A 27,433-nucleotide genomic window follows, 5' to 3' on the forward strand; every position below is an offset into this window, starting at 1 on the left:
CGTTCAAATACAATTGTATTGTATGACTTCACATCAACAGTATTTGGATGTCTTTTTCACCCAGTTACTCATGAACGCACCATGAGATTCAACACTTTTCCTCTCGTGTACAATTTCCTTTTTTAAATCACAAGATATATGAGGCATTTTAGTTTGGTTTGTTTCATCTGGACAGCAGCCTGGACCCAACATGAACACAGTTTAAAATAACAGGGGACCAGTGAATAGTTAGCTGCAATATTTAGCAGTACCTTTCATTTTGATAAATTTTAGCTGATTGATTATGCATGCTGCTGCCCGTTATTTTCCCAGGAAATATCTGTAATTGCTTTTTTAACAAGGGCCAGACTATGGAAAAGGTACCACTCTCATGTGGCTGTCGTAATATGCAGCTACCACTGGGAGAAGGTTAATGCTGCTTAGCACAGCGACTCAAAACCGTGAGAAATGGTTCGGTTTGGTCGTCTAAATGTAACACAAATCACCTCCAAACTCATCTGCTATGCGGCAGTCTGCTACATGATTTATTTATTTGTACTGATTAGAAAATAGATATAAGCTGCTAATTAGTGAGCTTTGAAGCTGCTGGTACGTTTTCATTGTTATTTTAATAAATACGTGTCTTCTAATGTTCAAAAAGCTGCATTTGCCACGTCAATTCCTCTGATGAAATATTGTGATTTGCATCTCTTGGCGTGTGCGTTTAGCATACCCTTTAGGTCGAGGTTCTTAGCACCCATGGTGGTCTGCGTGGTGACTTTGGTGTCAATCTTGACTGTGTGGAGATTGTTTGTGTCTCTGGATATGTGCACGTTGTGCCAGTGGTTGTCATTTAGAGGACTGTTAGAGTTGCCCTTGATGAGGTGGGCTCCGTTACCCAGGTCAGAGATGTAATGAAGGTAACTAGAGGGGGAACAAGAAGAGTAGAGAGGCGGCAGTTAAACAAGTGAGAAGAGAAAAGACAAATTAATGTTTTTTTTTTGTGGGGAACAATAACACAGGGTCATAGACTTCCGGACAATATTATCTGTCTTATCGAAGGTTTAATTACAGCAGTGGAAAGATGCTGCTTGACTTGTGCATTTTTTACAACCTTATAATCAAGATTTCTTTTTTTTTTTCTGTTCATCAAGGACAATCTTGATGGTTTATCCATGAGAAGTGGAAAACCAGAGCATGCATTTACATTTCTGTAGGTGAGATGTTGTGGATACACGAAATAGCATGTTTAATTTGTTTACTTATAATTCATTTGATTGTTATAATGTCAAGGTGGTTTTTGGTGCTGTGAAGCTATCCTGTTGAACCATCTAGAAAGGGGGGAATAAGGAGAGGATTCTGGTGGGCATGATCAGAAGCAGAGAGAAACTACAAACAGCAACAAGCTCAGCAAGGGGTTGTTTTCATAAAACTATGGACAGAAACACTGTTCAGGTTTTTGCTTTTATGGATTTTCTCTAAAGGAGAAAATACCCAAGTAGTAATTCCTTACCTTGTCATCTTTTGAGAATTAATTTGCAATTTTTTGCATCCACAACTACAGAGTTGGACCACCATGTCTGGATAAGGGCAGCGACAACATCCCTTAGTGATTGTCACACATATTGCTGGGGTCTATTAATATACGTTTATTGTTGCACTGACTCATGTAACATACAGTAAACATAACGGTTTATAGTCCAGCTCACCCTTTAACCAGCTCAACCACTATGAAGTCGTTGCCGTCACCCCTGTTGAAGAGGATAAGACCGTCTGGGGACGTCGTCTTGAACTGCATGAAGAGGTGCATGGAGTAGTAGGCCTGTAGTGTAGGCAGCGTTACGAAGCTGGAGCGGGAGCGGAAGGTGACGGGGTCCGCCACGATGCTCTTATAGCCGATAACGGCGTTGAGCTCGCAGTAGTCAATGTCACCATTCTTGCACAAGTCAATGTAGGGCATGCCGTTCAGCGTCAAGCCCTGAAGGTGGCCGATGAAATTAGAGGGCACGGCAGGCATGAAGCGTTTCTCCGTCACAATACCGGTCTCCACATTGTGAAACTCCAGCTGGGTGTGGTCGCCCGCCATCTGACCTGGTGGCGTGGGGGGGTAAACTTCAGAGGTGAGGGCTATGGAAAGCAGGGTTTTAAGTGGAGCTGTGTAATGATAAATCTATAATAATACTGTCATAAAACATACAATTGCATTACCACTGATGATTAGGAATTATTATTTTCACTTACACAGGTACAGAACTTCTTTTAAAAATGAAATGAATCCCCTAACGTTGCTCTAATGGAGCTATAGTACGTTATGTAACAAATCAACCAACAACATATCATGTCAAAACCCACAAACCAAGTGAACAGTATTATTTTAAAAAGAAAATACTGAACTGAGCTGCTGTGGTTACCTTCTACGGGCTGCAGGTCGTCCACAGTGAGTTTGAGGCTCTTGCCACGCCGGACAACCCTCACCGTGTGCCACTCATTATCATTGAGGCCCGACCCAGCAAAGATGGTCTCTGGGCCTTTACCTACACATAGCCCAGAGCACCGTTAACATTACGAACAAAGAGGTCAGGAAGACAGAGAGAGAGAGAGAGAGAGAGAGAGAGACAGGAGAAGAGCACCAGAAAAAAGAAAGAAGCGGAGATCAAGGCAGGATGAATGAAAACTAAAAGGACAGGAAGGGAGGAAATGGAAGGTAAAAGCAGAGGAGGGAGGGACCATACATATTCTTGGGAGACAATCACCTCTGTGTCAACACACTCGCACCGCTGACAGACAGACAGACAGACAGACAGACAGACAGACAGGTCTCTCTGCAGGTATACCGGAGAGACAGATGATGTGACACAGACAGACAGAGAGATAAACATAAAAGGATGCTTAGGGTGCCTAAGATGGAGACTGTGAGTCACAACAAGCCCATGCTGAGACAATCCATCTGTGGACAGAACGCATCGCCATGATGACCACCTACAACCCACACATGCACAGACAACACGATCGCACCCCTTGGCTGAACACTATCTTCCTCTCCACATGTATACCATATATTGGTCGGTGTGCCTCCATGTTACGGCTTCATTTATTTATTTATTTTTTTGTCTTGACCAGCGTGCAAAGCAGCTGTGAGCCTCTTGGTGGCACTAGAGGCACAGCAGAACATCAGAGCGCTCTCCAAGGTGCTGATGTGCAGCAGAATGAAAGAAGCTGAGCTGTCCTCTTATGATGTCTCTCTCGCTCTCTGCCCATCTACCAGCTCATACCTTCACATAGTTGACTGCACACATTTGACAGGCTGACTGTTCCTAAAACCTCAGTGTCCCCTTGCTCCCACTCTCTACAAGCACCCCACCAACCTTGAACACAACACCCGCCACCTCCTCAACATACACACACTACGTACACCCCATCCTCCTCCAAGCCCTTGCGGTTTGAGGAGTGTGGCAAAGTCTGCTTACTGTGACCTATAGGAGGTACTGATGGGGGAGGTGAGTGGTAAACTGACCCGAACGGATTCTGCTGCAGAAAATGTCAAGCATGCCTACATCAATCATGGACACGTACACACGTACACACACGTACACACACGTACACACACACACACACACACACACACACACACACACACACACACACACACACACACACACACACACACACACACACACACACACACACACACACACACACACCCACACACAGAGGTAAAAGGCTAAATAAGATACACACAGGCCTGCTGACATGAAAACGTAATTAGACAAATATGAGAAGTCGATCAAAATGGATTGACTGAAATGTGTCTGCGCGTGCGTCTGCTGATCTAAATGTGTGTGTTGTGCATTTGGAGAGGAGGCAGGGTTCCCCTGAGGAGACTCAGCTGTGCTCTGGGCATGAGCATCTCATCCTGTTACCATGGATCACTGCTTAGCAGTGAGTGAGGGAGAGAATACGTGTATGTTTGTGTGACTTCTGTGTGTGGCTTTTTTTTTTTTTTTTGCATATGAAACCAAAACTTGCAGACTGAGTTGACTGATGTGCATGTGAGGCAGTGATCTGTGTCCACCTGGGAACCGAGAGGCATGCATGCACATACGCATGCCTGCCTGCACACGCACCCATAGACACACACAGGTCCATATTGTTCACAGGGATCAGGTTTCATAACGTCATTTTTGGGGACCACTCTCTATTTTCAAGGGCTGAAAGATTTCAGAAAAAGACTCATTATGTGGGCAAAATAAGCAGTATTGTTATAAACAGAGGTGGGGATTAAGATGTGTAAAGAGTGAAGGCTACAACTGTGTCCCACTAACCGCAAACTGAGCACCTTGTGTCCATATGAATAAACATTTTGGACTGCTAAGAATTTCATTGGTAAATTTACATTGGCTTTCTAATAAGCCAATTAAAACAGAAAAAAACTATTATTAAAGCTTTCCTTTTCGGGTCCCCATGATGTCTCTGTGTATACAGATTGACACACACGCACGCACGCACACACACTACCATGACACTGCTCGCGATCAGCAAAAAGAATACAATTTAAATCAAAACCAGTCCAACAGAAAAATAATCATACAGGCTGTTTGTTGCAATTGAAATGCCACAAGCTATTAAAGATTATAATAGCAGGATAATAAAAACAAAATAACAAAAAGTGTTTAGTATTTCATTAACTGGAAATAACAAATGGCTTTTCTGAAGGATAAGCCTCAAATCTCTCCCATGTCGAGGCTTTTATTTGACTGCTGAGTGGACTATTTCAGTGGCGCCTGGCCATTAAATAAATTTCCCCTCCCTCTTGAATATTATATGTATAATTTATTGTATGCTCACAGTGTGCCAGAAAAGTGGCTGCCGACTGAAATGTTCATTGAGACAACCGGTCTAAAATTGGCCAGCAGACATGCAGGATAGCAACAGTGCTGTGTGGCTAGTAGGGTTTCTATGGCAACTGCAGTCGTCCATTTCACCACCTCTTTGCCGTCACAGAGCATTCTCCACTCTACCGCTATCGCTCTCTCTCCCTCTCCCTCCCTCACTCACTCGCTTTCTCTGTGGTCGTGACAGAGAGAAACTCCACGTGAGGGAATTAAACTTCATCAGGGATTCAGCTCCACTCACAGCAGCATGAACACACACACACACACACACACACACACACACACACACACACACACACACACACACACACACACACACACACACACACACACACACACACACACACACACACACACACACACACACGCTTGCTCACCCTCGCGCTGAAAAACATACCCAGAAAACACACAGACACTGATGGGCAAAGTGAAGTATCACAAAATGCACATCCACACACACACATATGTACACACACACACCATATCCACCAAATGAAACAGTACTCCAAAAAATCCCCCATGTAGAGTTTAGAGAGAGAAAACAGGCAAACAAAGGAAAGAACCTGACAGACGTTGGGAAGAAGGTGCGACAGAGAAAAACAGAGGGATAACACGTCTTTTTGTCTCTGGCATGAAGGAGAAGTAATTAGCCTGCAGTTCCGTGTTGCAATCATCCACCAGCCGCCGCTCTCTGCCTCTTTAGCTGCAGCTTATCAGCACACCTAATTTCACCTGGACGCCTCGCGCTCAGATTTTGTTCATATTCTATTTTTCTTCTTTTCCCCTCTCACCCTCCCCCGCCATCCTCTCTTCCATCTATCCTTCTTTGCTAAAATGGCCGACCTGGAAAACCCTGGCCCTCAGCAAAAATCGCACCTCTCCTGCAGTGTAGCTGAACATGCAGCCACTGACACGCATATGGGCGCCTCCACCCCCGTCCAACACACAGACACGCACGCGCACACACATCTCCACACAGACACACGGCACAAAGATATGTTCAATAAGAGATAAAGATCAAATGGACTGACACGACAAAGAGAGTGAGAGGTAGCCAGACAGACACATTAACAAAAGCGCGCACACACACACACTCACACACACACACACTCACACACTCACACACACACACACTCACACACTCACACACTCACTCACTCACACCCACACCCACACACACACACACACACACACACACACACACACACACACACACACACACCGAGGAGGAGAAGCAAGGGGGAGGAGTTAGGTGAGATGGAGGATCACTTACTGGCTGTACAGTTTATCCTGATACAGTCTGGAGGGAGAGCAGAGCAGAGGGTTAATGCTGCACACATATACATACTCTCCACGCCCTGGGGACGCACACATCGACACACCCTGCACGCTTAGATACAAACTGGACACACACTGCTGAGAAAACACACACTCCTTTAGCACAAATAGGCTGTGTGTTTTCTTTCAACAGTGTGCAGTATATACATTTTTAAACTTTAACCCCCCCCTCCCCCAAAAAAAGGTTTAATTGATTAAAAAAAAAGTCCACAATCAAACTGGAGGTTCTTTACGGGTGACAGTTACAGGTAAGAGCAATGAGTCACTTCATGGGCAGCATGCTCTTTGGCTGCTCTGGTCTGAGCGACAGTGTCAGTCACCAATCAAAAGCACTGGGAGACTGAGATGGGTCATGTGTGTTTGTCTAATGACACTGGACACATCCCATTATTTTTGTCACCCACCCAGAGCACAAATCTCCACAAAGGTTCGGAAGATTCAGCCCCATTCTTCGGTCTGTTCTATCGCCCACAATGCCTTGGTGTGTCGTGTGGCGTCAACCACAGAAAAGACGTGGCTGCAGACAACCAGAGACCAACACATGCACCCCTGTGTAATGACATGTGAGTGTACAAGGCTTTTCTTGGGAGTGTGACTGAAACAATTGAGGCTGACCATGTGTTCAGTTGTTAAACAGTGACATGGAAATGCTTCCCTGCTGTCATGTGTGCAGTGTGCTGTTTGTGTGTGTTTGTGTTGAAGATGGTGGGGATGCACAGGTCTGCTGGGAGTGAGCAGAGAATGCAGCTTGGGGCTTGACCCTCTGTTCGACACACAAACAATAACCTTCAAGTGTGTATGCGCGAGTGTAGGTGTGCCATCCGTAACGTGTCTGCCAAACCCTGCGGAGCCTGTGATTACTGTTGTCTGGGTAAGAATACAGCACAATTATGTAGGAGATTTACTCTGAAGGGTGTAACTTTATTTAACAGAAAGAAAAATGTATTAATCAACATTTGATGACATTTCTATGTGAGACTAGCCAGGAGGCCAGTATCAGCTGCATTCCCCTGACAAGTAACTAAGCTGCTGTTTGAGACTGTACATGTTTGCGTGCGTGTTTGTACCTAGGTTGACAGTGAGTCGGACACGGCCCCCATCCAGCTCCAGACGAAGGGTGTCTGCCGAGTTACGGGATGTGGTTGCCATGAGAACGCCATAAGCCCGCTGGGAGCGGAAGCGTAGCGAGACGTCCTCTGCCTCGGTGTGCATCGCCACAGGCAGCTGCACCTTCATAAACTTACTGCCGTCATACGACAGGATAGTGGCATCTGCACAAGACGCAGAGAGAAAGAGAGGGAAACAGACAGCAAGTGAGCGAGAGAGGAAGGGAGGGAGGACGTGAAAGACGGGAGGAGGAAGACAAAAGATGACAGTACAGCAAAGTGCGGTGGGTAGAAACAGCAAACATGTAAAAGAAAGATGATTGACAAGGAAAAAAAAAAAACTCCTGAGGTGGGAGGAGACAAAGGCAGCTTGACAGTGTGTGAATCAGATTTAAACATGACAAAGTGTGTTGCGGCGTGGCTTCACTCCCTCGTTCCCCCGCCACGACATGTTGAAACGCAAAACCTCCTTCTTACAAAATTATCCCATCACTTTCCACTCTTAATTCATCATCACTCCCTCCGCCTTACAGAGGAGGATGTAAAAATAGCTGCAGCTGGTTGGCTGGCCCTATTATCCGGTTAAATCAGAATGCATGGTGGTGAGTGTGTTAGCCACCGTCATTGACATCCCAGACCCTGGAGTCATAATGTAACAAGCTCAGGTGATCCCGCTTTAATGTCTTTTGCATACTCATTTACATATTCATAATCTTCCCTCGCTGCTACCTGCTGGGGCCAATCCCCGACTGCTAAACTGTTTACCTCTGAGGACCCTGTTTTTTATTGGCCAATTACATACACAGCTAAACACACTCGCTACACCTCTGTGTTTTCATCTCTCTCTCTCTGTTCCTTCTTCCCTTCTTCCTATATCTCTCCACTCTCCTCTTTCTTCGCCCTCTCTCCATTTTGCTCTCCCTGTTTCTGTGGGAGACGGTCGGAGCCAAGGCAAAAAACAAGAGAACAGGAAGAGAAGAGAGGCGTCGTGAATACTGATGAGCTGAGGAGGAGGGAAAGAGAGAGATTGTGTGTGTGTGTGTGTGTGTGTGTGTGTGTGTGTGCGTGTGTGTGTGTGTGTGTGTGTGTGTGTGTGTGTGTGTGTTTGTATGTGTGCGTGCATGTCAGAATAAGTGAGTGAATTTAAGTGTGAACAGAGGAGGGTTTAGTAAAGTGAGAGCAGGGGGGAAAAATAGGGACAGAGCAAGAGAGGGAGGGGGAGGGGGCTCTTGGCTTAAATGCAAATGAACCCTCATTAACTTGAGGAAAAAGGAAAAAAAGAAGGTAGTTGGCCTGTTCTATCACAGATAACGTAACTAGCAGCCATGCATGCAGCCGTCAGAGCGTGCACGGACACACACGTGCACACATTTCTGATACAGCTGACTAAATTCTCCTCACCAAAGCACCTGACTCACTGACCAGGCAAACGGAGAACAAGGAGGAGAGCATGGAAGCCCATTTATGTCAGGAAATGAAAAAAATAAAAAATAGACTCCACACTGGATATGTCACATACTGTTGCATCACTTAATGCCTGTAGCATGTAGCTCCAGATGGACTGTACAAACTGGATAAGTTGCAGAGATATAGTCTATGTTTTCATCCGTATTAATATTACCAAGAAACTATAAGCCTTAAAACACATTTCTAAATGCTTTCCAACACCTAGCAGACGTGGACGGATGTTAATATAGGCAGGATTTTTATCTGTAGTACAGTGCAGGTGTGAAAAAAGGAGCAAAAGAACAATGATTCCCCAAAAATTAAGATTTTAATAGTTCAATTAAATTGCAGAACAAATAAGAAAATAATTTTGTAAATCAACATTTAGATCCTTGTCTTAAGTTCTTTTTTTGTTTTTTTGGGGGAGAATTGTTTTGCTTAGTTAGGTCCTCCCTGTGTCCGTCCTTCCACAGCTTGGCTCCTTATCTTTCTTGGGTGGAGGCCTCATGTCCTGTTATTTCCCTTGTGTTCCCTTTTTAATTTTGTGAACGGGCATCTTCTCACATTCCTGTAAACTCCACTCACCTTTGTCTCAGAGCTTTTCCGTTCACTCTCTGTCTGCTAAGCCAGCTACTTCTTCTCTAATAAGTGTATGTGGCCATGAGCTCTACATCACTTGTGTATGCCACCGGTAAATGTAGTGAACCGAGAACCAAGCCTTCGTTCTAGTAACAAGGGAGAAGTGTAGCACGGAAGTCGCTGAGAATGTGTCCATGCACTAATAAAATGTTAATCTTGTAAAAGCATTTAAATATGTTAAAGGTCATTTAGAACAATATTTTGTTAACACCCTGACATCATACGGTGCAATTTCAACATTCTTAAACATGGCTATTATTCTTTTTGCATGTGCAACGAATTACATTACAATGTTTTCTCATATGTCATTTACATGTGCAAACTTCAGGAAATAACTGACCAAAGCAAACCAAGCACCGGACCATTGTTTTTGTTGTATTTATGTACAAGCAAAGAGCTTGATGTGGAAGGAGGAGGAGGATGTGGAAATGGTCCAGCATTTTACCTCCTTAGAATTCTAAAAACTATTATTTTGGTGCACCTTTTGAGTCCTAAAGGGCCTCAACATCTTCTAGATTCAGCATCACTAATTGTATTGAGTGGCTGCTCATCAGGCTTTTTGCAGCACTTTTTTTCCCACTGTGTTGTTTTTTTTCCCCATCTGCTCCTTCTCAATTGTAGTTTTGCTTTCATCTGGACTTTGTTTTCAGTCCCTGAGTTGTATTTCTGGACGATGCCTTATTGAACATCACTTCCTGTTCTAATTGTACCTTCTACTCAGCATTCGTTGCCTGCAGTTTCTGAAAATAACTCGGATCTTGGAAACAAGATTTTCTGTGGAGGAACTCCAGCTCCAATCTTTTTGTGTCCTAGTGAAGCTCGGTATTGTTAAGATCACTTTCTGTTCTGTGGAGAATAAACACAACCACTTCATAGCATTGGCTGTGTGCTTGTGGTTTCAATTCGCTGCTCTATCTCTCTCTCTCTCTTTTTATATATATATATATATATATATATATATATATATATATATATATATATATATATACATGGTCTTATCTGAAACATTTGCAGCTGTTTCTTGTTAGACTTGAATTTTTTTTAATTCATTTAAAAAAAAAAATTTATTTTACAAAAATTACAATTAATGACTCACTCTCCTCACAGTGACTATATCCCTGGTTCAAGCCCGAAGCGGAGGCCTATCTGTTGTGAGTATGCATGTTGTCTGGACACATTCCAGTTTATTTTTGAGTTTCATTATTGACTCTAATTTAACCATTTATGTGAGTATGTGGTTGTGTGTTGGACTGATGGCCTATCCATGGTGTACAACAGCTTCATCAGCTGGAATTGCCCTCATAAAAAAGTTGGATGGGTTGAGGTGCCCAAAACTTTTGCATAGGACCATGAATGTCTATATGATGAGGAATTCTATTGATCTATTATCGTCACTATCAATTAACTTGTTGACTGTCTCGATTAACTGAGTCGTTTGGTATTCAACAGGGTGAAAAATGTAATAAAATTAGCCAGGTTTTCCCCCAAACCCTGTAGAAACCACAATAAAGTATTCACATTCATAAAGATGGAGCAGATGTCTTTTTTTTCATACAAATATGTAAATCGTAATAGCTCTGGGTAATTTTCTGATAAGATAATATTAAATGATTGACATTGCTTGATTACATGCTTTAATATTTTCATCTATCATCTAGGAATTTGGCCCTTTCTTCATTTTCACTAAAAACTAATAATCCTGGCACTAAAACTTAATTTTGTTAAATTAAATCTATATAATGATAAGCATTATTCCCCTCATTATAATCTCCTCTTAAAAGTGTGGTTCTAAGAAAAAAAATAAAAAAATCATCTCTCGAGCGTGACAACCGTCTTCGTTCATTAAAGAAGAGACACAGGGAACAAAGGAGGAACGAGAGAATGAAGGAGGGGAAAAAGAGAGGAGGAAACCGCAGGTAGAAGGCATAAACATGGCCAATCACTCTCTCCATCTGCTTCTCCATCTGTGCTTCCTTTAATCCACTGAACCACCAGTTAGTGACCCCTCAATGCACACAGAGAGCAATGAGGAAAGACGTGGACAGGAAGACTGAGGAAAGGAAGGGGGGAAAGTAGACAGGGTGCACTGCTATGATAAACATACACTGCGGATGTTTGTCCTCTGAAATAAAACATTTTCATATCAACACCTTTCAGAAAAGCGCGTGTGTGTCTGTGTGTGTATATCTCCTGTTAGATGATAGCACAATCATCACTTGAGACGCATCAGCAGTTGTGGCACAAACAACATTTCTTCTCTTCTTCTTGTCTGACTCCATCTCGCCTCTTTCAGCGGGCCTGTATCAGTTCCTCTGCCAATCTCTTCCTGCTTTCCATTTCTCTCTCGACCTGAATTCATACCTTTTCTCGTCCCCCCCACAGCTTTTTTTTCTTTTTTTTTTTTCTGTCAGATTTTCTGTTCCCGTCCTCCATCCCTCCTCATCTCCTCACCTGCTGTCATGTGGCGGTTTCGGCCTGGTGATTCCACCCTCCGTCACAGCTCCTGCTCCCTGCTTTCTGCACATTTCCTCTCCCATCGATTCCCAGTCACTGCATCCACGGCAGCCCAATACTTCTCTCTTCCTCCCACCTCTTCTACCTCACCTGCGTTTCCCAATCCTCTTTCCCTGCCTCCATTTTACTGCTCTCCCTTTGACACTGAAAATGTGCAATTTTGAATTGAGAAAAAAAAAAAGATACAGCCAAGGATAGAAAAACCTGCACTGCTATTATTTTGATCATTGAGGCAGCAGACTTTTTTCTCCCGTCCTTAATTTCCATCTCCATCTCTCCATGCAGTGTCTCACATCTCTCTGCTGTTCTCTTCTTATCTTCAGCTATCAGCTCAGAAGAGTATGTGTGTGTGTGTGTGTGTGTGGTGGGGGGTGGTGGTGGTGGTGGTGGTGTGAACCTACTTCAACTCATTTTCACCAGTTTTATTTTAATACTCTAGTCACATTTTTATCTACCATAAATTTTTATGAGGGTACGTATTTAGCGCAATCGAGTAAGTACTATCAACCTGATGTAATCGGTTAGGATGGGGACTTTAAAGGAGGAAAAGCATAACTCAAAGGTATAATGAATATAAATTTTACTGCCCAATATAACTGATGATCGTAACATATTTTCAGCTGTTGATGGAGTTATTTATGACTTTGAGATTTCTCAAATTTCCACCCTACGCCATCTGTCTTCTGCCACTCGTTCCTTTGGCATCACTCAATGTTCTCAATCCAAAAAAGCAAATGACAAAACCGTCATTATGACTGCCTTCTGCATCATGACATATTAGTTATTTTCCCACCAAAAAAAAATAAAAATCTTGCTATTTGGTGGCTTTAATTAGCCAGCTTGTGGAAATGAGACATTTCTGCATATTTCCCAGCAGTTTGCCAAAAGGTGTTCTCGCCGTTCTCACCTCTCTCACAGGAGCGTCCCAGGTAGCCCGTCCCGGAGCAGTCGCAGACGTAGCGGTTCCAGCCCTCCCTGCAGATACCGTTGTGCTGGCAGGGGTTGGACAGGCACTGTTTGGGCGGCTCTCGAGAGCACGAGGGCTTTACACCCACCGCCCTCTGGGCCTCGGCCAGCCGTCGGATGTCTTTGCTCTGCCCGTCCACAAACAGGTCTCTGATGCAGCCCACGTAGCCGTAGTTCAGCAGCGCTGTCCACACCTGTGAGGAGCCCGGGTGAAGTGGCGAACGTCAGGTGTTATTCAGGTAATCGTTGAAAAAAATCTAATAAATGCAAGTCTGTTAGTTTGTTCAAGTCATGAGGCATGTTTATTGTTGAAGCCTCCAGCACTTCTGTCATTATTCACCTTCTATATGATTTGGCTTTTCTCTCACCAGTGTGAAAAATAACACATTATGAAGTTACTCTCTTCCTGACAGCAACATTGAAATTTGTCCCAGTGTCACAATAACGCCAGGCTGTATTCATTTTACCATGGATTAACCAGCTGCACTACATAAACGTTGCCTCTACATGACCTGTCTGCTTGTTTGTAGTTAAGCTGTTGAGCACTATGGTCCAGATTACAGCGCGACTTACTATCTGCTGTAACTTCAGATGAAATCACAAGTCATAAATCTGACCCACACAAGGAGGATATTCTGCTTTTGCAAGCTTCTCATGGATCCTTTTATTAATGAAAATGTTGAGTCGAAAAATCTAGTTCTCATTTTGAAAAAATATATCATGTTTTATCTAATTACATTTCTTGAAATCCCCGATGAGGTTGGCTCATGAAATCAATTCACAATAATACTGTATATTCTTGAGTCGCACTGTCATCACAGTTTTTGTTAATCAATCATGATAAAAAATTATGAAAAAGGGTGAAAAAAACAAAAAGCATGTAATCATCATATATTAGGATCTTTTGCAATATCAATTTAAGTATGTGCCAATATTTTTTTTTGTCGAGTGATTAATTTATTAATCTTTGGGGGCCTTCAGAGTTACTGAATAATGGCAGAAACTAAGAAATTATTTCAGTATTGATTATTCTGGAGGCGAAAGCTGCGCAAGCAATTTGTTGCATTTTTGTTAAGAACTGGCTGGAATTTTTATTCTGTGTGACTCTTACTCGCAGCTTTTAGTCAGTTTATAAACTGCTTGTTGCAGCAATAAAATCAATCAGTGTGTGTGGTGCAGGGAGTAACACACAAACCTCTGTGGGGAAGATGAGTCCAGCGCGGTCCTCCGGTAGACCCCCGAGGTACAAGGTGTCATCCAGGTCCAGTATCTCGCTGTCCCCCGGGGCCGTGTACGCTGTTCTCACACTGTTCACCGAGATGGTTCCTGAGCAGGCATCAAAACAACTTCAGTAACCCTCGGCTGGAACGTCCTCATCGCAATCATCAGGCGCAATCATGAAAACACCCTGTGACCCCGGGTTCATCATCGCTGATGGCGTGTTCAAGCCACACTCCACCCTCCGGTGTTTCACGAAACATGACCTTCAGCGTGAACATCCTCATCATAATCATCACTGTCTTCACCACCACCACTATTATGACCGCTATCAGCAACATCATCATCATCGTCGTCATCATTTTTATGTTCTCCTCCTCACCACCTCCACACTGCACTGCTGTATTCAGAGGCAAGGCACTCCTTAGCCATCATGTAGCGCCTTTAAGTCCGTGCCGGGTTTAAAAGTGCTGCCGTCAACATTTTGTCACTGATAAATCATTAATAGATTTATTTTTAGACATTAGTAAGGTTACAGTACACAAACAAGACCCCCCATTGAGAAGACTGGCAGCCTCTACTGAGGGCTTCTCAGCTGGTAATTAACAAGGTCTTGAAAACAATAACTATATACTGACAGCAGGCTGATTACCACATTAAAAAAAGAACAGCGCTGTACCTGTACTGCAGATGTAAACTTCCTGAGAGACAGGAAAAGCCATTGTGCATGTACTATGTACTCCCAGTATTTGCAACAGGAAGCACAGGTTTCATGGAAACTATTGTCATAACAATAAACAGCATTAAAAACACAACCATTAGAAAAAAAAGAAAGCTTTAATTTTAGCCTCAGTATTACAGTAATTATATCAACACATAACAATAAACTTGACAGTGCTATTGTGTATCAATCGTGTTAAAATAGTCCATACAAAACCCTTAAAAACAAATTTAATAAACACAGTTAAATTGAATACAAACAGAAGGCAGATGGCAGCCAAATGGCCCAGATACACTGTTGTTTACTACTAATTGTTTAAGTACACCGACTCATTATCCTCCACTTCCTTCTTATAAACCGTTCCGGCGAGCTTTGGCGTTGTGATCGTACCTGAGCGTCCGTCCCTCTGGAAGTCCACGTGGTACCACTCTCCGTCGTTGACTTTTCTGTCGATGGCCTTCGTCTTGGTGGTTCCTGAGCCCATGTCCAGCAGCAGGTACAGGTGACCGTCCAGCATTTCAATGGCGAAAAAATCCACCTGTGTGACCAAAAATTCCAAAAGCAAACCAGGAATTTCAAATTCTCGGTTGCCAAAAGGGTGGTGATCTGGGTATATCCCCTTATTATGCAAGAGACCATATTTGATCATTTCTGTGACTCTTAATGTTTTCTTCTAAACTAATAGTAAATACTTGATTATAGGAAAACAAGTTTGTTTTTATAGTAATTATCTATTTTTAAACATACATCTGAAAATGTTTCTAAAGTCACATTTAATGTCGTTTAACACACTGTATTGTATTGCAGTAGTAATTAATAGCATATAGAGGATCTTAAAGGGGCATTAATAGTCTTTTACAGAATTTGTTGGATCTGGGGTCAGATTTCCATCATTTTTGCAAGATGTTTGATTGTTTCGAAATACAGAAATTCTATTCAACAACACCTTAGGGTGGAAATGTTTAATTTACACATACTTTCGTGAGTGTTCTATAAACAGAGCTCTCACAGGTCAACAAAGGATTCGGTAGCATTCAAGTAAAAATGATCACAGCCTATTTTTTGGGTGTCATCTAAAATCGTAGAATTATTTTCTGAATACTTTGCAAAGATTTTCCTTTTTCTAATTAACATCTAAACTTCGACATATTATGACAACAAATAGATGGTTTCCAAAAAACACTGGCGATCAGCATGCTTTCCTTCTCTTCTTCCTTCTTCATGCTTTATGTCTTTAAACATGAGGTACGGATACATTTGAACAACATACAGTTACAGGGATGAGCCATAACATTATGACCACAGATTAAGTCTTATCTCCTGCCCCTTTTCAGGTATGTTCATTAAATAAATGAGGTATGTATGTGTGTGTGTATGTTTATAGGTATGTGTGGATATACTTAAAAATAGATTATCTATTTTATCTATCTAATTTTATCTACATGTATGATTGCACAAATGTTTGAAATGTGACAAGCCTGAAATTAATTAATAATAATTAAAAAACAATTTTTAATAAATCAATAAGACAGCAAATATATGTTTTGTCCTCAAAGTGGAGGTGTTAGATGCAGGAAAATGGAAAATATAGCAATGTGACAGCCAGACAGTAATGGCTAAGCAACTGGGTCTGAGTTTTTTGCTCAACACTTAATATCCTAGTGTGCTTTCTTTCCTTGTGTTTGATGTTCTGTGCTTAGCACAAAGAACATGGTATATGATACTCGCCACATATCAGCCAGTAGGCACTCTAAATGCAAACATTAACATTTGAGTCAAACCACCACTTTTTTCAAGGCACAGATCTGCTCGAAATCGTTGTAAATTTAATTTCTTTTGAAGATCATAATGCACTACCCTCCAATAACAGGGATGTAGGTGCAATCCCCCATGTCACCTTGTCCATATGACAAGTTGTTATTTAGCAGGACAGTAAACCCCAGGTTGTTCACAATGGAGGTTGTGTGTGAATGTGACAGTTATAAAGTGCTTTGAGATTGCTGGGCCAATTAAAAAAAGGTCCCATGTTAATCATAAATATAATTTTCACCTTCACAGTAGGTGGCGTGCGTGGGTCCTTGCGTTGCTGTTGTCGGGGTTTCCCATGGCTGAACAGCATCAAGCCGTTGGGCTCCGTGGTCCTGAAGTCAAACGATATGGATCCTGCCTTCTTTGCCGTCCACTTGCTCAGCGCCACGAAAGACTCAGGCGTGTCAAAGGTCACCGGATCCAGCGTTGCCACACTCTCGCACTTGAAGGACACCACCCCACTTACCTGAGACAGATGCAGACAAAATCTTATTTAGAGGTTTTAATTTTCAAAGTGGAATACTGTGGGCTAAATTGCTGGTGGAAATGCAAACCTTCATTTTCGGGTCTCCTTGCTTAGCCAGTCTAGAAAGCTCTAACCGTACGTCATTGTTCTTGTACACCACCTTTAAGGGAAAAATCAAACTCAAATTTACTTTCGTCTTTAATTTTCATCAACTAATCAGCAAACAACTGGACATTTGTGATGTGCTGGTGATTTTTTGTTAGCTTCTTTAAAGCAAACATGCAGAGAAAAGTAATAAGAGATAAATCAGGACCCAGACATTAAAAAAAAAAAGAAAAATGCATCAAATGAAAATTGGTGGCCGTTACGCCTGCCAGTAATTGCTTCAGTTTTTCCTTGTACACACTTCCTGCCTGAATGTTCTCCCATCAAAAAAAAAACCCAAAACAAACAAAATATGTAAAAGAAAACATGTACAAGAAATACAACATGAGTGACGCAGAACAGAAAGAGTGGTTGATCACAACGCTGTCACATACTACTTCATATGTTTATTTCTATTCTATTCTAGTCAATTCTATTCTATTCTTCATAAGAGATGTTTTTATTATAAACAGAACTGAGCAGAAGCTTTCGCTCATCCAATCAGAGTGGTTCTATTTCTTCACACCGCCCGATTGGAAGTATTAATTGCCCACCACTGGAGTATGACCATGGACTCATTAATCTATCAATTCAGAAATCATCTGTAAAATATAATTTTGGGGCGTATTTTCATATGAAAGCCTCTCCAGACTCATCTTTTAAAACTTGCATTTGGTCCTGCCACTTGCATGATCACTTAGACACATCGTCTCTGCTTTGCTGCCCCTCTCTTTCGTTTCCCTGACACAGTCCACTCTCTGACTGAGCAGTGCGAGCGTTAAGAGTGTGCTTGTGCTGAGCATTTTGATGCTGAGTGAGACAAAGCACACACAGGCTCCGCTTTATTAATCCAGACCTCGTTCTATGACCTGTGAGCAAAAAAATAAAAAATAAAAATAAAACTTCTCTGTATTGCCTTTTCACCTCTATTTTTTAAAATGTTTTGTATGTTGTGCGCTTTTATGTTCATGTGCAGGGCAAAGAGGGCAAATCTTGAAGAGAAGCGCTGCAAGTGTGCAAAATAGTGTGAGTGTGCAGGTGCACGTATTGCCTACATTGCATCGATTGCACAAAATTGTCAGGGTCGTGATCGCTCATGCGTGTGATTCACTGCATACGTCTTAATTTGCGCACATAGATTATAATATCATCGTATTAAATATGTAAATGTGCCAGTGGAGGGTTAACTTTGACAGCGGCAGCCTCATTTAAACACCATCAGTCCTAATGAAGCAACACAGAGTGCATTCACTACCGATACAGATAGCTCTCTGTTTGGCACATCATCTGTCGGCTTGTTCGCTTGTTTGTTTATGCCTCTGTGTGAATCTGTGTGAACGAAAGGACGGCTCAGACAGGGTGTGTTTTCGATAGGGATGAGGATGGATGTGTTTTTGAGTTTGGCTGTGTCAAGTGCTATGAATCCATATGTAGGTTTATCTATGTTTGACTTTTTTTTTCTTCTTTTTTAAATACATTGTTCTATATGCACACAGCTATGCATACAGTGTGAGATGGAATTTTTTTGTATGAGCTTGTGTGTATTAATGTGTTCTCACGAGTGTGTCATGTGTGTGTTTTTGTTCCTGTAGTGTTGTGGCCCATTTCAAGCAGGGTGGATGGATGGAGCATCTCTGTGGCGTATCTAATTAGCATGTTAGTGCTTAGTGCTGTATCTACTCCCTCAACGACACTCATCACTGATTCTCTCTGATGCTGGGGTGTGTGTGTGTGTGTGTGTGTGGGGGGGGGGGCTGAGTATATGTCTGCCAAATGGAAGCATTTCTCTGTTTCTGCATGTGTGCTTTGCGATAATATGTGGAAAGTATTTGCGTGATCCATGACAGAATGGGAAGCGAGAACAGTGAAGGAAAGTGTGAGAAAAAGAGTTTCTTTAAACTTGAGTGCGTACTAGAAGCTGCGCATGACAAGTGTGTGAAATAGGCAAAGTCATTTTGTTGATTTTGTATGAATAAGTCTCGATTATTAATCATAAACTGAAATTCAACTAAACACAGCGTTAAGCTTGTTCTGTCTCATACAAATAGTCGTTTTATTCAACCGCGCTGCCAGACAGAGTGTGCTTTCTCTGCATGCGCCCCACCTCTTTGAGACAGCCCATGAAGTTATTGCTGACTGGAGAACCAGGCAGGTCGGCTGTGCTGGGACTCCCTCCCACGTAGAAGAAGTCATCAGAGCCCAGCATGGTGTAGTCCTCCTGGGTGTAGCCAGTGGTGGTCAGGATGCCGTCCACAGAGATGGTCACCTACACAACAAAGCACAGGGAAAGGACACGCTATATACTCACACCAAAGGCAGCGCTAAGCGCTAGCTAGGCGCTGACCAGCCAAATTAGCCCCCGTTACTCTGGTAACCAATGTATATGCATTCTGGTGGGGAGGCGGCCTGATTGGTTTGGGGAATTGGCCAGTTGAGCTGTTGGGACTTTGGTTTGGTGCAGTTGGATCAGTCCTGACTGTGACTGTGTGGTGTAACCAACAAGTGCTGCCTCTTTGCTTTGCAGGTTTTACTAACACTACAAATGTGTCCTTATACACTGTTAAATGCCACTTACTCCGTTCCCTGCAGTTACTGATGCACTCTAGTCCCATCTACCACCTGTGCACAGTAAAACTACATCATTTTTCCATCTTCATGAGATTGAGAAATTTTCTGCAACCGACCAACAACTTGCAGGACACCTCAAACCTTTCTGCTTAGTGCAGCGCAGCACTAGAGAGAGACATAACTATCTTCATGTAGTGCAAGAACACTAATTGAACCCTTAACGTTAAAGGTTTTCCACTTCACATCTCTGTTCCTCGGCTGCTTCTGTGTTAAGTTTTAAAGATGCAATCTGATTTCTTCTCATACACTAACAACAACTTTCCTAAATGCGTGGCCTTAAGTGATACTAGTGCTCATGCCATTCTAATTCCATCAGCCTATTATGCTGCGTAATAGCCTGCAATTGAAGCTTTTAGTTGTCACTGATATCCAGCTCTGTCACATGCAAGTCACACTCTGATATTCTACACTACATTAATGACCACGCTCCTTACTCTTTACCCTCCCTCTATTGTAAAGTCTTTCGCACAGATGGTGCGTATCATCGCCAGGCAAACTTTCCCAGCCAGACAGGTGTTAGTAATTGTCCACAGGCATCTTCGTGCTACACAATAGGTGTTAGTACTATTCACTTGTTAGTAGTTGTTAGTTGTTGCACTGCCAGCAGCCACAGTAATGTTACATGTGTCAGGCCAAGCTGTGTTGGGTTACTGAGGTTAGGGTTAATGATTTTAATGCTGTTAGTAGTTGTGATGATGTTATGTTATTGTGTTGTTAGGGTGAGTTGTGATGATGGTGTTAGTAAGTTAGTGGTGTGGGGGGGGTTTGTTAGATCAGCGGATCTCGATGAGATGATGCACAGATGAACGCACAGATAATCAATGTACACACACGCGCACACGCACAGGTGTTAAGATGGGTTACGGCTCATTCCACACACACACATTCACTCACGTTAATATATAAGCATGCAGCCTGGTCCTCGCTCTGCATGCAACCACTGGCAAAGAGGACACAGTTGATAAAGAAAAGGACACGATGAATCAGAGGCGCCATGGAGAGCATGCAACAGTGGCAGAGTGCAGGACGAAAACTTTAAGAAAAGAAAAAGAATTTCAAAAGGGGGGGGGGGGGGGGGGGGGACCTCTCTATCCACGATAAGGACCAATCAGAGAGGGGAAGGGTTTCTGAGTCACGCCATGCAGGAAGGGGGAAAGGGGCTCGCCATTTGCGTGCAGGTGTGGGATGAGCCAATCAGTGCACGCCTAAATGTCAGTCACAGATTGATGGTGTGTAAAAAAACGGTAGAGATAGGGGAAGAGGAGAAGGGTTTAAAGAAAAAAGTGGTTGGCAAAGACGGAGGGGGGACGGGGGGCTTTTTAAGCGTAAAAGATTACCAACCGCATTTATCCTTTTATTGGTTTAGTTTTGATGTCTATGGCTCAAAGGAAATAGACACGGGGCAAACCCAAACTAAGAAACAATTAGAATGATATCTACCGAACAATGGAGTTTGTTTACCATAGCGTGTCCAATGCCTGAGTGCTTTGTAGGAGAGGGGGAGAAAGGAAAGCAAAAAACTGTGAACAGAACAACTTCGGGAACAAAAAAAGGAAGCTAGAAGGCCTCTGGTGAGGTTAGTAGGTTTGTTGGAGTGGTCTCGCTAGGAGAAGGGCACAGTTAGGTTAGTAGAATGAATCATTCCATGGATGGTGGTTAGTTTCACTTGCAGGTTAGTAAAGTTAGTAGTCAAGTTAGTACAGACAGGCAAACGGTAGAGGCAGGGCACAGGTAGGTAACAAGCACTTTGAGTGCTCGTGACCTTCAGTCTTTCTCTAGTTCAAGCTCTCTCTCATTCACGCTCTTCAGGAACACACCCTCACCCACACACACACAGTCACACACCCACACACACACACAATTGAAAAAGCACTCACCTAGAGCTGTGGGCAGTGCTGGTCTGGTGGTTAACCCACTGTAAACTAAGACCAAAACCTCAGGTATTTTCTCACTACCACAGCATTGCTGCAGTTGGACCAACAAACCACTGACCGAAGCTTCTACATTGATTACTGTCTCGCTGCGGACTTAAGTCATTTCAGCTGGCCCAGGATCATCTGCAGCAGTTACTGTGGTTCAAATGCACACTGACACTATTCGACAAAGAAGCAAAATGAATCCTGCAACTCACAAACAAGTTCAGATGACTAATCCGTCAATTATTTATCAAATAAACAAATGAATCATTTAGAGTCGTCACTTCCGCTTTTGCTAAGTTTCCGTTGTTTCTCTTGCCCTGGCTCTCCGCTGGAGAAACAGTGGCGTGAAATACAAAAAGAGACAGACTCAGTGACTGGAAAAAAATAAGGAGGCTTGAAAATATGCCTACATTAAAAAATGTCTGGTTCGTTTTCAAACTCTAGAGGTTCACTTCTTGTTAGACCTGTGCAAAATGACATAGAATAGATACAAGCTGTTGTCTTTACATATGAGAAGCTAAAACACATTTTTTCCTAAATTACTTGACAGCACATACAAAGTGCGGGTACATCAATTTCATGTCTAAACTTTCTATTAGTTGCGGGCATATGTGTTTTTGCCCCTTCCTATTATCAGTTTATCAGTATCATAAACTGTAATTCTCCCCTCTGCTCCGAAGCTCGCGCCTTCATCCCTGTTATCTGGTTACCTGTCTCAGGTTGCGGGTGACCTTGACGTCATGCCAGGCGTTGTCGTTGAACTTGCCGTTGACTGGCTCCACCAAGGCCTCGAAGGCCCCGGAGCCGAGGTTAATGACGAGGGACACCGCACCGTTCTTGAGTGCCAGGTTGACGTAGTCGGCTGACTTGCCGGTGTGCAGCATCAGGCCGTTGCGCTGCAGCGTCTTGAAGGAAAGCGTGATTTCAGTCACTGCTCGACTGGATGGGGTTTGGCGACAAGTCGTAGCAGAAGTACTCGGAGCCCTTGAAGGTGGCGACATACTCCTCGCGAGCTGAGAGGGTAAAGGGAGAGGTTTAAGAGGAAGAAGAGGAGGAAATAGAGAGAGAGAACAAAGAAGTGTGGAACCGTTAAACCGCTGTTAAACCTTATCACAGTGATGAGCACAATATCCAAGCAATGTTTGCTCTTCCCACACTGCTATTCACAAAATGCTCAAAGATGATAAAATGGTGGGTGTTCATCAGAGCCGGCCGAGTAAGACAAAAGCTCAGCTGGGTCTGGTTAAATTTGATTCGGATGTGCAGTACAAAACATATTGTTTAAAATGCTGAAAAATGTTGTTATTGTCAAGCAAAGCCTCACTGATGCCAGTACTTGGAAGAAACACTTCCTTCCATACCTCTAATCGTACCATGGAGTGGTGTGTAAACAAGCTTTGATCAGTCATGTGGGTTAGAGATTAAACAGTGTGGATGTGAGAGAGACAGTCGTGAGTCTGGAGCGTTTCAAATACGTTATGAAACCTGCCATCCTCTCTTTGGAGACAACAGCTGTGCTGGCAGTCTGAAGTGATGTGGTCTTGTTTGACAACATGGTTCATTTCATGATGTGCGTTAAATGCCAGAACGTGTGTGTCTGTGTATGTATATGCGGTGGCAGCAGAGGTTAGAAAGGTTTGGAGGAGGAGGAGGAGGATGGGAAAAACTGACGATGAAGATGGAGAACAGCAGCCTGCAAGCATCGCGGCAGCCAAAGCGGGCAGGAGTGGCCAATTAGAATTCCAAGTACAGGCAGACAGCCAATAGCAACTTACCTGCACACCTTAGTGACCCCCAAGGACACTAGACCAAGGTTTTGCAATCCATCATCCTAAGCTCACACTCACTTATCTGCACTCTCACACCTACTCACACACCAGTGCACATCCATAAACGCGCACCAGCAAAGGACCAAATATGCACACCTACACACACATCTGCATGCAAAAACGATCATACGACCACACTGGCATAGGAAAGCAGAGGCGACATTATCTATCTCCTTTACACCCCCCCCCCCCCCCCCCCCCCCACCCCCCCCCCACACCACCTCTCCGAAACATCACCCTTCCTCTGCATCCGCTCTAGTGTTCTCCACACCACCATGCCTATATCTCTCACACCTCCCTTCTGGCCACACGCCACCGTTCTCTCGCTGCACATCTCGTTGGCCTCTTTTTCGCTGCTCCGCAGAGCCGTTGGCATAACCACCATCTTGTCGTGCACAATAACGAGGGGGAACCGAGGGGGGAATTAAACGCACACTAGGTGAAGCCGGAGCAAGAACGACACTTTGTGTGAAACCGCTGGAGAGGAGAGGGTGGAGGAAAGATTGCCACATAATGAATAGACTGAAGTGTAATAGGTTATTAAGGTGGTGGAAGGCAGAGTAAGGAGTGTTGAAATGGAATCAGCCGCACTTCAGTTGCTATAACATGGAGAGAATAATGACAAGCAAAAAGTGAGAATTTATCACAATTCAAAGACCGATTGTGGCAAATTGTCTTTCTTTGCCTCTGCCGCATGGAAAAAAAAATACTAAGTGTGAATGCCAATATATGAGTGAGAAACAACACGTTGTTTGCCAGCATGTGTGTGAGTTCCCCCTGGTGTGTGAATCCTTCCCTCCCAGCATGTTAATTAAGCAAGGGTGTGTGTGTGTGTTTATGTGCGTATGCATGCCTCAAAAAAAAGAAAAAAAAATGTGCGTGTAACTTCAGGCATTTAAAATTGTATGCGTACATGGACAACTATATGCTTTTTTTGTGTGTGTGCATGAAATGTGTTGGGGTGTGGGTGGGTGCTGGTCTCTGTAAATATTGGTGTATTGCTGTCAGAAAAGCTATTACCAACTCAGGGCCTCGGGCTAGTCTTTACTGAGAGGAGCGAAAGCAAGGAGGAGGGAGACGCACACAGAAAACACCACACATACACGGAAAGAACAGCCACAAATGTTAATACAATCACACATACTCATGACACGCACACAAACAAATGCAGATGAGGTGGCGGAGCGAGGAAAAAGAGAAGGGGGGGGGGGGGGGGGGGGGGGGTTGCTCACAATGTGAACACACGCAGCCGTCCAGCAGAATTCTAACGGTAATTTACAGAGGTGCCATTAGGTTTCAGTGTGGTGCTCCACCATTCTGTTGCTAATTTACAGACACGTCATTAGACCAGACAGGAGCACATAAAGCATCTCTACATCGATCTGGAAGCTCTGGCCCGCAAACACTCACTCCTTGTTCTATTACATCACACACACAAAAGCCCCCCCCCCACACACACACACACACACACACACACACACACACACACACACACACACACACACACACACACACACACACACACACACACACACACACACACACACACACACACACACACACACACACACACACGCACGGCATGCAGGCACACAAATCAGACAGGAAAATGGATACCGGGTGACGCAAACACAAAGAGAACCATGTGTTGTCCAAGCATGTGTTCGCTGCGTGGACACACCTAAAACACGCGGGCGCTCTCAAGTGGGCAGGTTGGAGTGGATCTGTTGTAGCTCAGATTAATGGAGTGAGTCAGTATTAGCTCAGAGTAAACAGTGAGACAGACTGACATACACACCACATGTCACACTTCATCCTGTGGAAAGCACTGTCGATCAAAGCAACGGAGCCCAGGAGTGAAGAAATAAAGTAAAAAAAGGGGGGAAAAAACACTTAAATGAGAGGAAACTAATGGCAATTTCTCAAATATTCATTCTCCTTCAGGTAATTTTAATCACTACTACAGCATGTGTGGAATCCGTGAATTTGTTTAGCTGTGAAAATGGCTTTGCTGAGATATAAAGTGTTACTGCAGATGGTTTTCTTTTTCTCTTTGACACTATCCGAATAGACTGGGTTTAATGATTAAAAGAGAGGAAAGGGGCATTTCTCCAGATGTTAGTGAGTTAAAAGCTTTAAGTCATCCTGTCGTATATCCTCAGGTATTGAGTTAGTTTCAACTAAAGTGAGTCATCTCAAGATGAAATGAAACTCACTTTGTATTTATTAGATTTTTCATACTTTCTTTTCACATAATATGAAGATCTGCAGATTTTTTTTTTTTTATCTTTCACAAAAAATCTTGTGGTTTTAGGCCTTGACAAGTAATCTTGTTTTCAACTATTGAGTTGTGTATGACCAAAGTTTGGTGTTTATTTGGCATCTTAAAAGTAAATGATGAATCATCTAGATGGAAATAATCAGCCAATCAACTTAATTAAATAAATAAAGACATTTTAAACCTGAAATGCAGGTAAAAATCATGCAAGTGTACATTTTATTAGTACAATATCTATTGAAAGTATTCAATCCATTTGTGTGTGAGGCATTGCAACAAATTGTAAAGATGTTTGAATAGCTTATAAAACTCTCAATTGAAAAAAAACTACCAACTACATTTTTTTTTTAAAATTTAAAGTACAAAGTACACCTATCCGTCTTCTTTGCTGCTTTGTCCACCTTAGTGTCAAAGAGGAACCAATTCTCGGTTACTTGGTGCAAAGGAAGGGTAATCATTAGTTTACCAGTCCATCACATAGTGAGTCAAACCCAATCACACCAATGGGTGCGTTTATTATTTGGACTGTGGTAAGAAACCAAAGAACTCAACCAAAGCCAGTGCACTCACAGGGACAACATGCAAACTCCATACAGACAATCCTTCCAAACCAGACTCAATCCAGTGAGGCCAGAGCAAGAGCCACTACACCATTGTGTGGCTGGCAAAAAGTATGATGAGATTGAATTGTTACTTTTTATGGGGGAAAATGTAATCAGATCTCTCTGATGTTTGTGCTTTCCATTGAAAAAAACTGATCCTGATCTTGTGGAGGCTGCATGTTTATTAAGTTACAGATGAAAAAAAAAAAAACAATAAAGAAAGTGAACAAATAAGATGAGGATACCAGGAGGGCAAGGAGAAAGAGAGAGAACGAGGGGAGAAATGCGGGAATGAAATTACCAAGAAAAACATGCATGGGGCTTAGAGAAAGAGAGATGAAGGGAGAAATTGGAAATGAAGGCTGCAGGGGGAGTGGGAACATGAATGTAAAGATGCGAGGTGATTGACATTAGACCTTGGAGACTATCATTAAACTACCACTCTAATGAATAAAGCAGTCTGTGGGGAGGTAGAGAGAGAGAGAGAGAGAGAGAGAGAGAGAGAGAGAGAGAGAGAGAGAGACAGAGACAGAGACAGAGACAGAGAGACATGGAGGGGTAACTGATCTGATGGTTGCAGCTTCAGGGATCAGCTGCAAGTGTACCAGTGTTCTGATGATCAAACCCTCATCACTTGGAGTTTGTGTGTGTGTGTGTGTGTGTGTGTGTGTGTGTGTGTGTGTGTGTGTGTGTGTGTGTGTGTGTGTGTGTGTGTGTGAATGCGTGTGTGTGTGTGTGTGTGTGTGTGTGTGTGTGTGTGTGTGTGTGTGTGTGTGTGTGAATGCGTGTGTGTGTGTGTGTGTGTGTGTGTGTGTGTGTGTGTGTGTGTGTGTGTGTGTGTGTGTGTGTGTGTGTGTGTGTGTGTGTGTGAATGCGTGTGTGTGTGTGTGTGTGTGTGTGTGTGCCTTTGTCTCCTCTCATGGGTCTCCTCCTTAACAT

At 43.1% G+C, this 27,433-nt stretch overlaps 1 protein-coding gene across 1 annotated transcript in view; it reads right to left on the reverse strand.

Annotated features, from left to right (window-relative positions):
• Positions 1–22,790, reverse strand: part of nrxn1a (neurexin 1a) — a 40,609-nt gene extending 17,819 nt beyond the window's left edge. The window contains exons 1-12 of the mRNA XM_080487471.1: positions 22,496–22,790; positions 19,343–19,504; positions 17,183–17,254; positions 16,870–17,094; positions 15,210–15,357; positions 14,076–14,206; positions 12,822–13,074; positions 7,277–7,480; positions 6,145–6,171; positions 2,391–2,513; positions 1,689–2,070; positions 713–903 (exon numbers count right to left, since the gene is read on the reverse strand). Of these exons, the coding sequence (XP_080343597.1) occupies positions 713–903; positions 1,689–2,070; positions 2,391–2,513; positions 6,145–6,171; positions 7,277–7,480; positions 12,822–13,074; positions 14,076–14,206; positions 15,210–15,357; positions 16,870–17,094; positions 17,183–17,254; positions 19,343–19,504; positions 22,496–22,786 (2,209 nt within the window). The 5' untranslated portion in view covers positions 22,787–22,790. The remainder of the gene's footprint in view (positions 1–712; positions 904–1,688; positions 2,071–2,390; positions 2,514–6,144; positions 6,172–7,276; positions 7,481–12,821; positions 13,075–14,075; positions 14,207–15,209; positions 15,358–16,869; positions 17,095–17,182; positions 17,255–19,342; positions 19,505–22,495) is intronic.
• Positions 22,791–27,433: the final 4,643 nt, after the last annotated feature.

The sequence above is a fragment of the Lipophrys pholis genome (assembly GCF_963383615.2).
Source record: "Lipophrys pholis genome assembly, chromosome: 1".
NCBI classification, from domain to species: Eukaryota; Metazoa; Chordata; class Actinopteri; order Blenniiformes; family Blenniidae; genus Lipophrys; species Lipophrys pholis.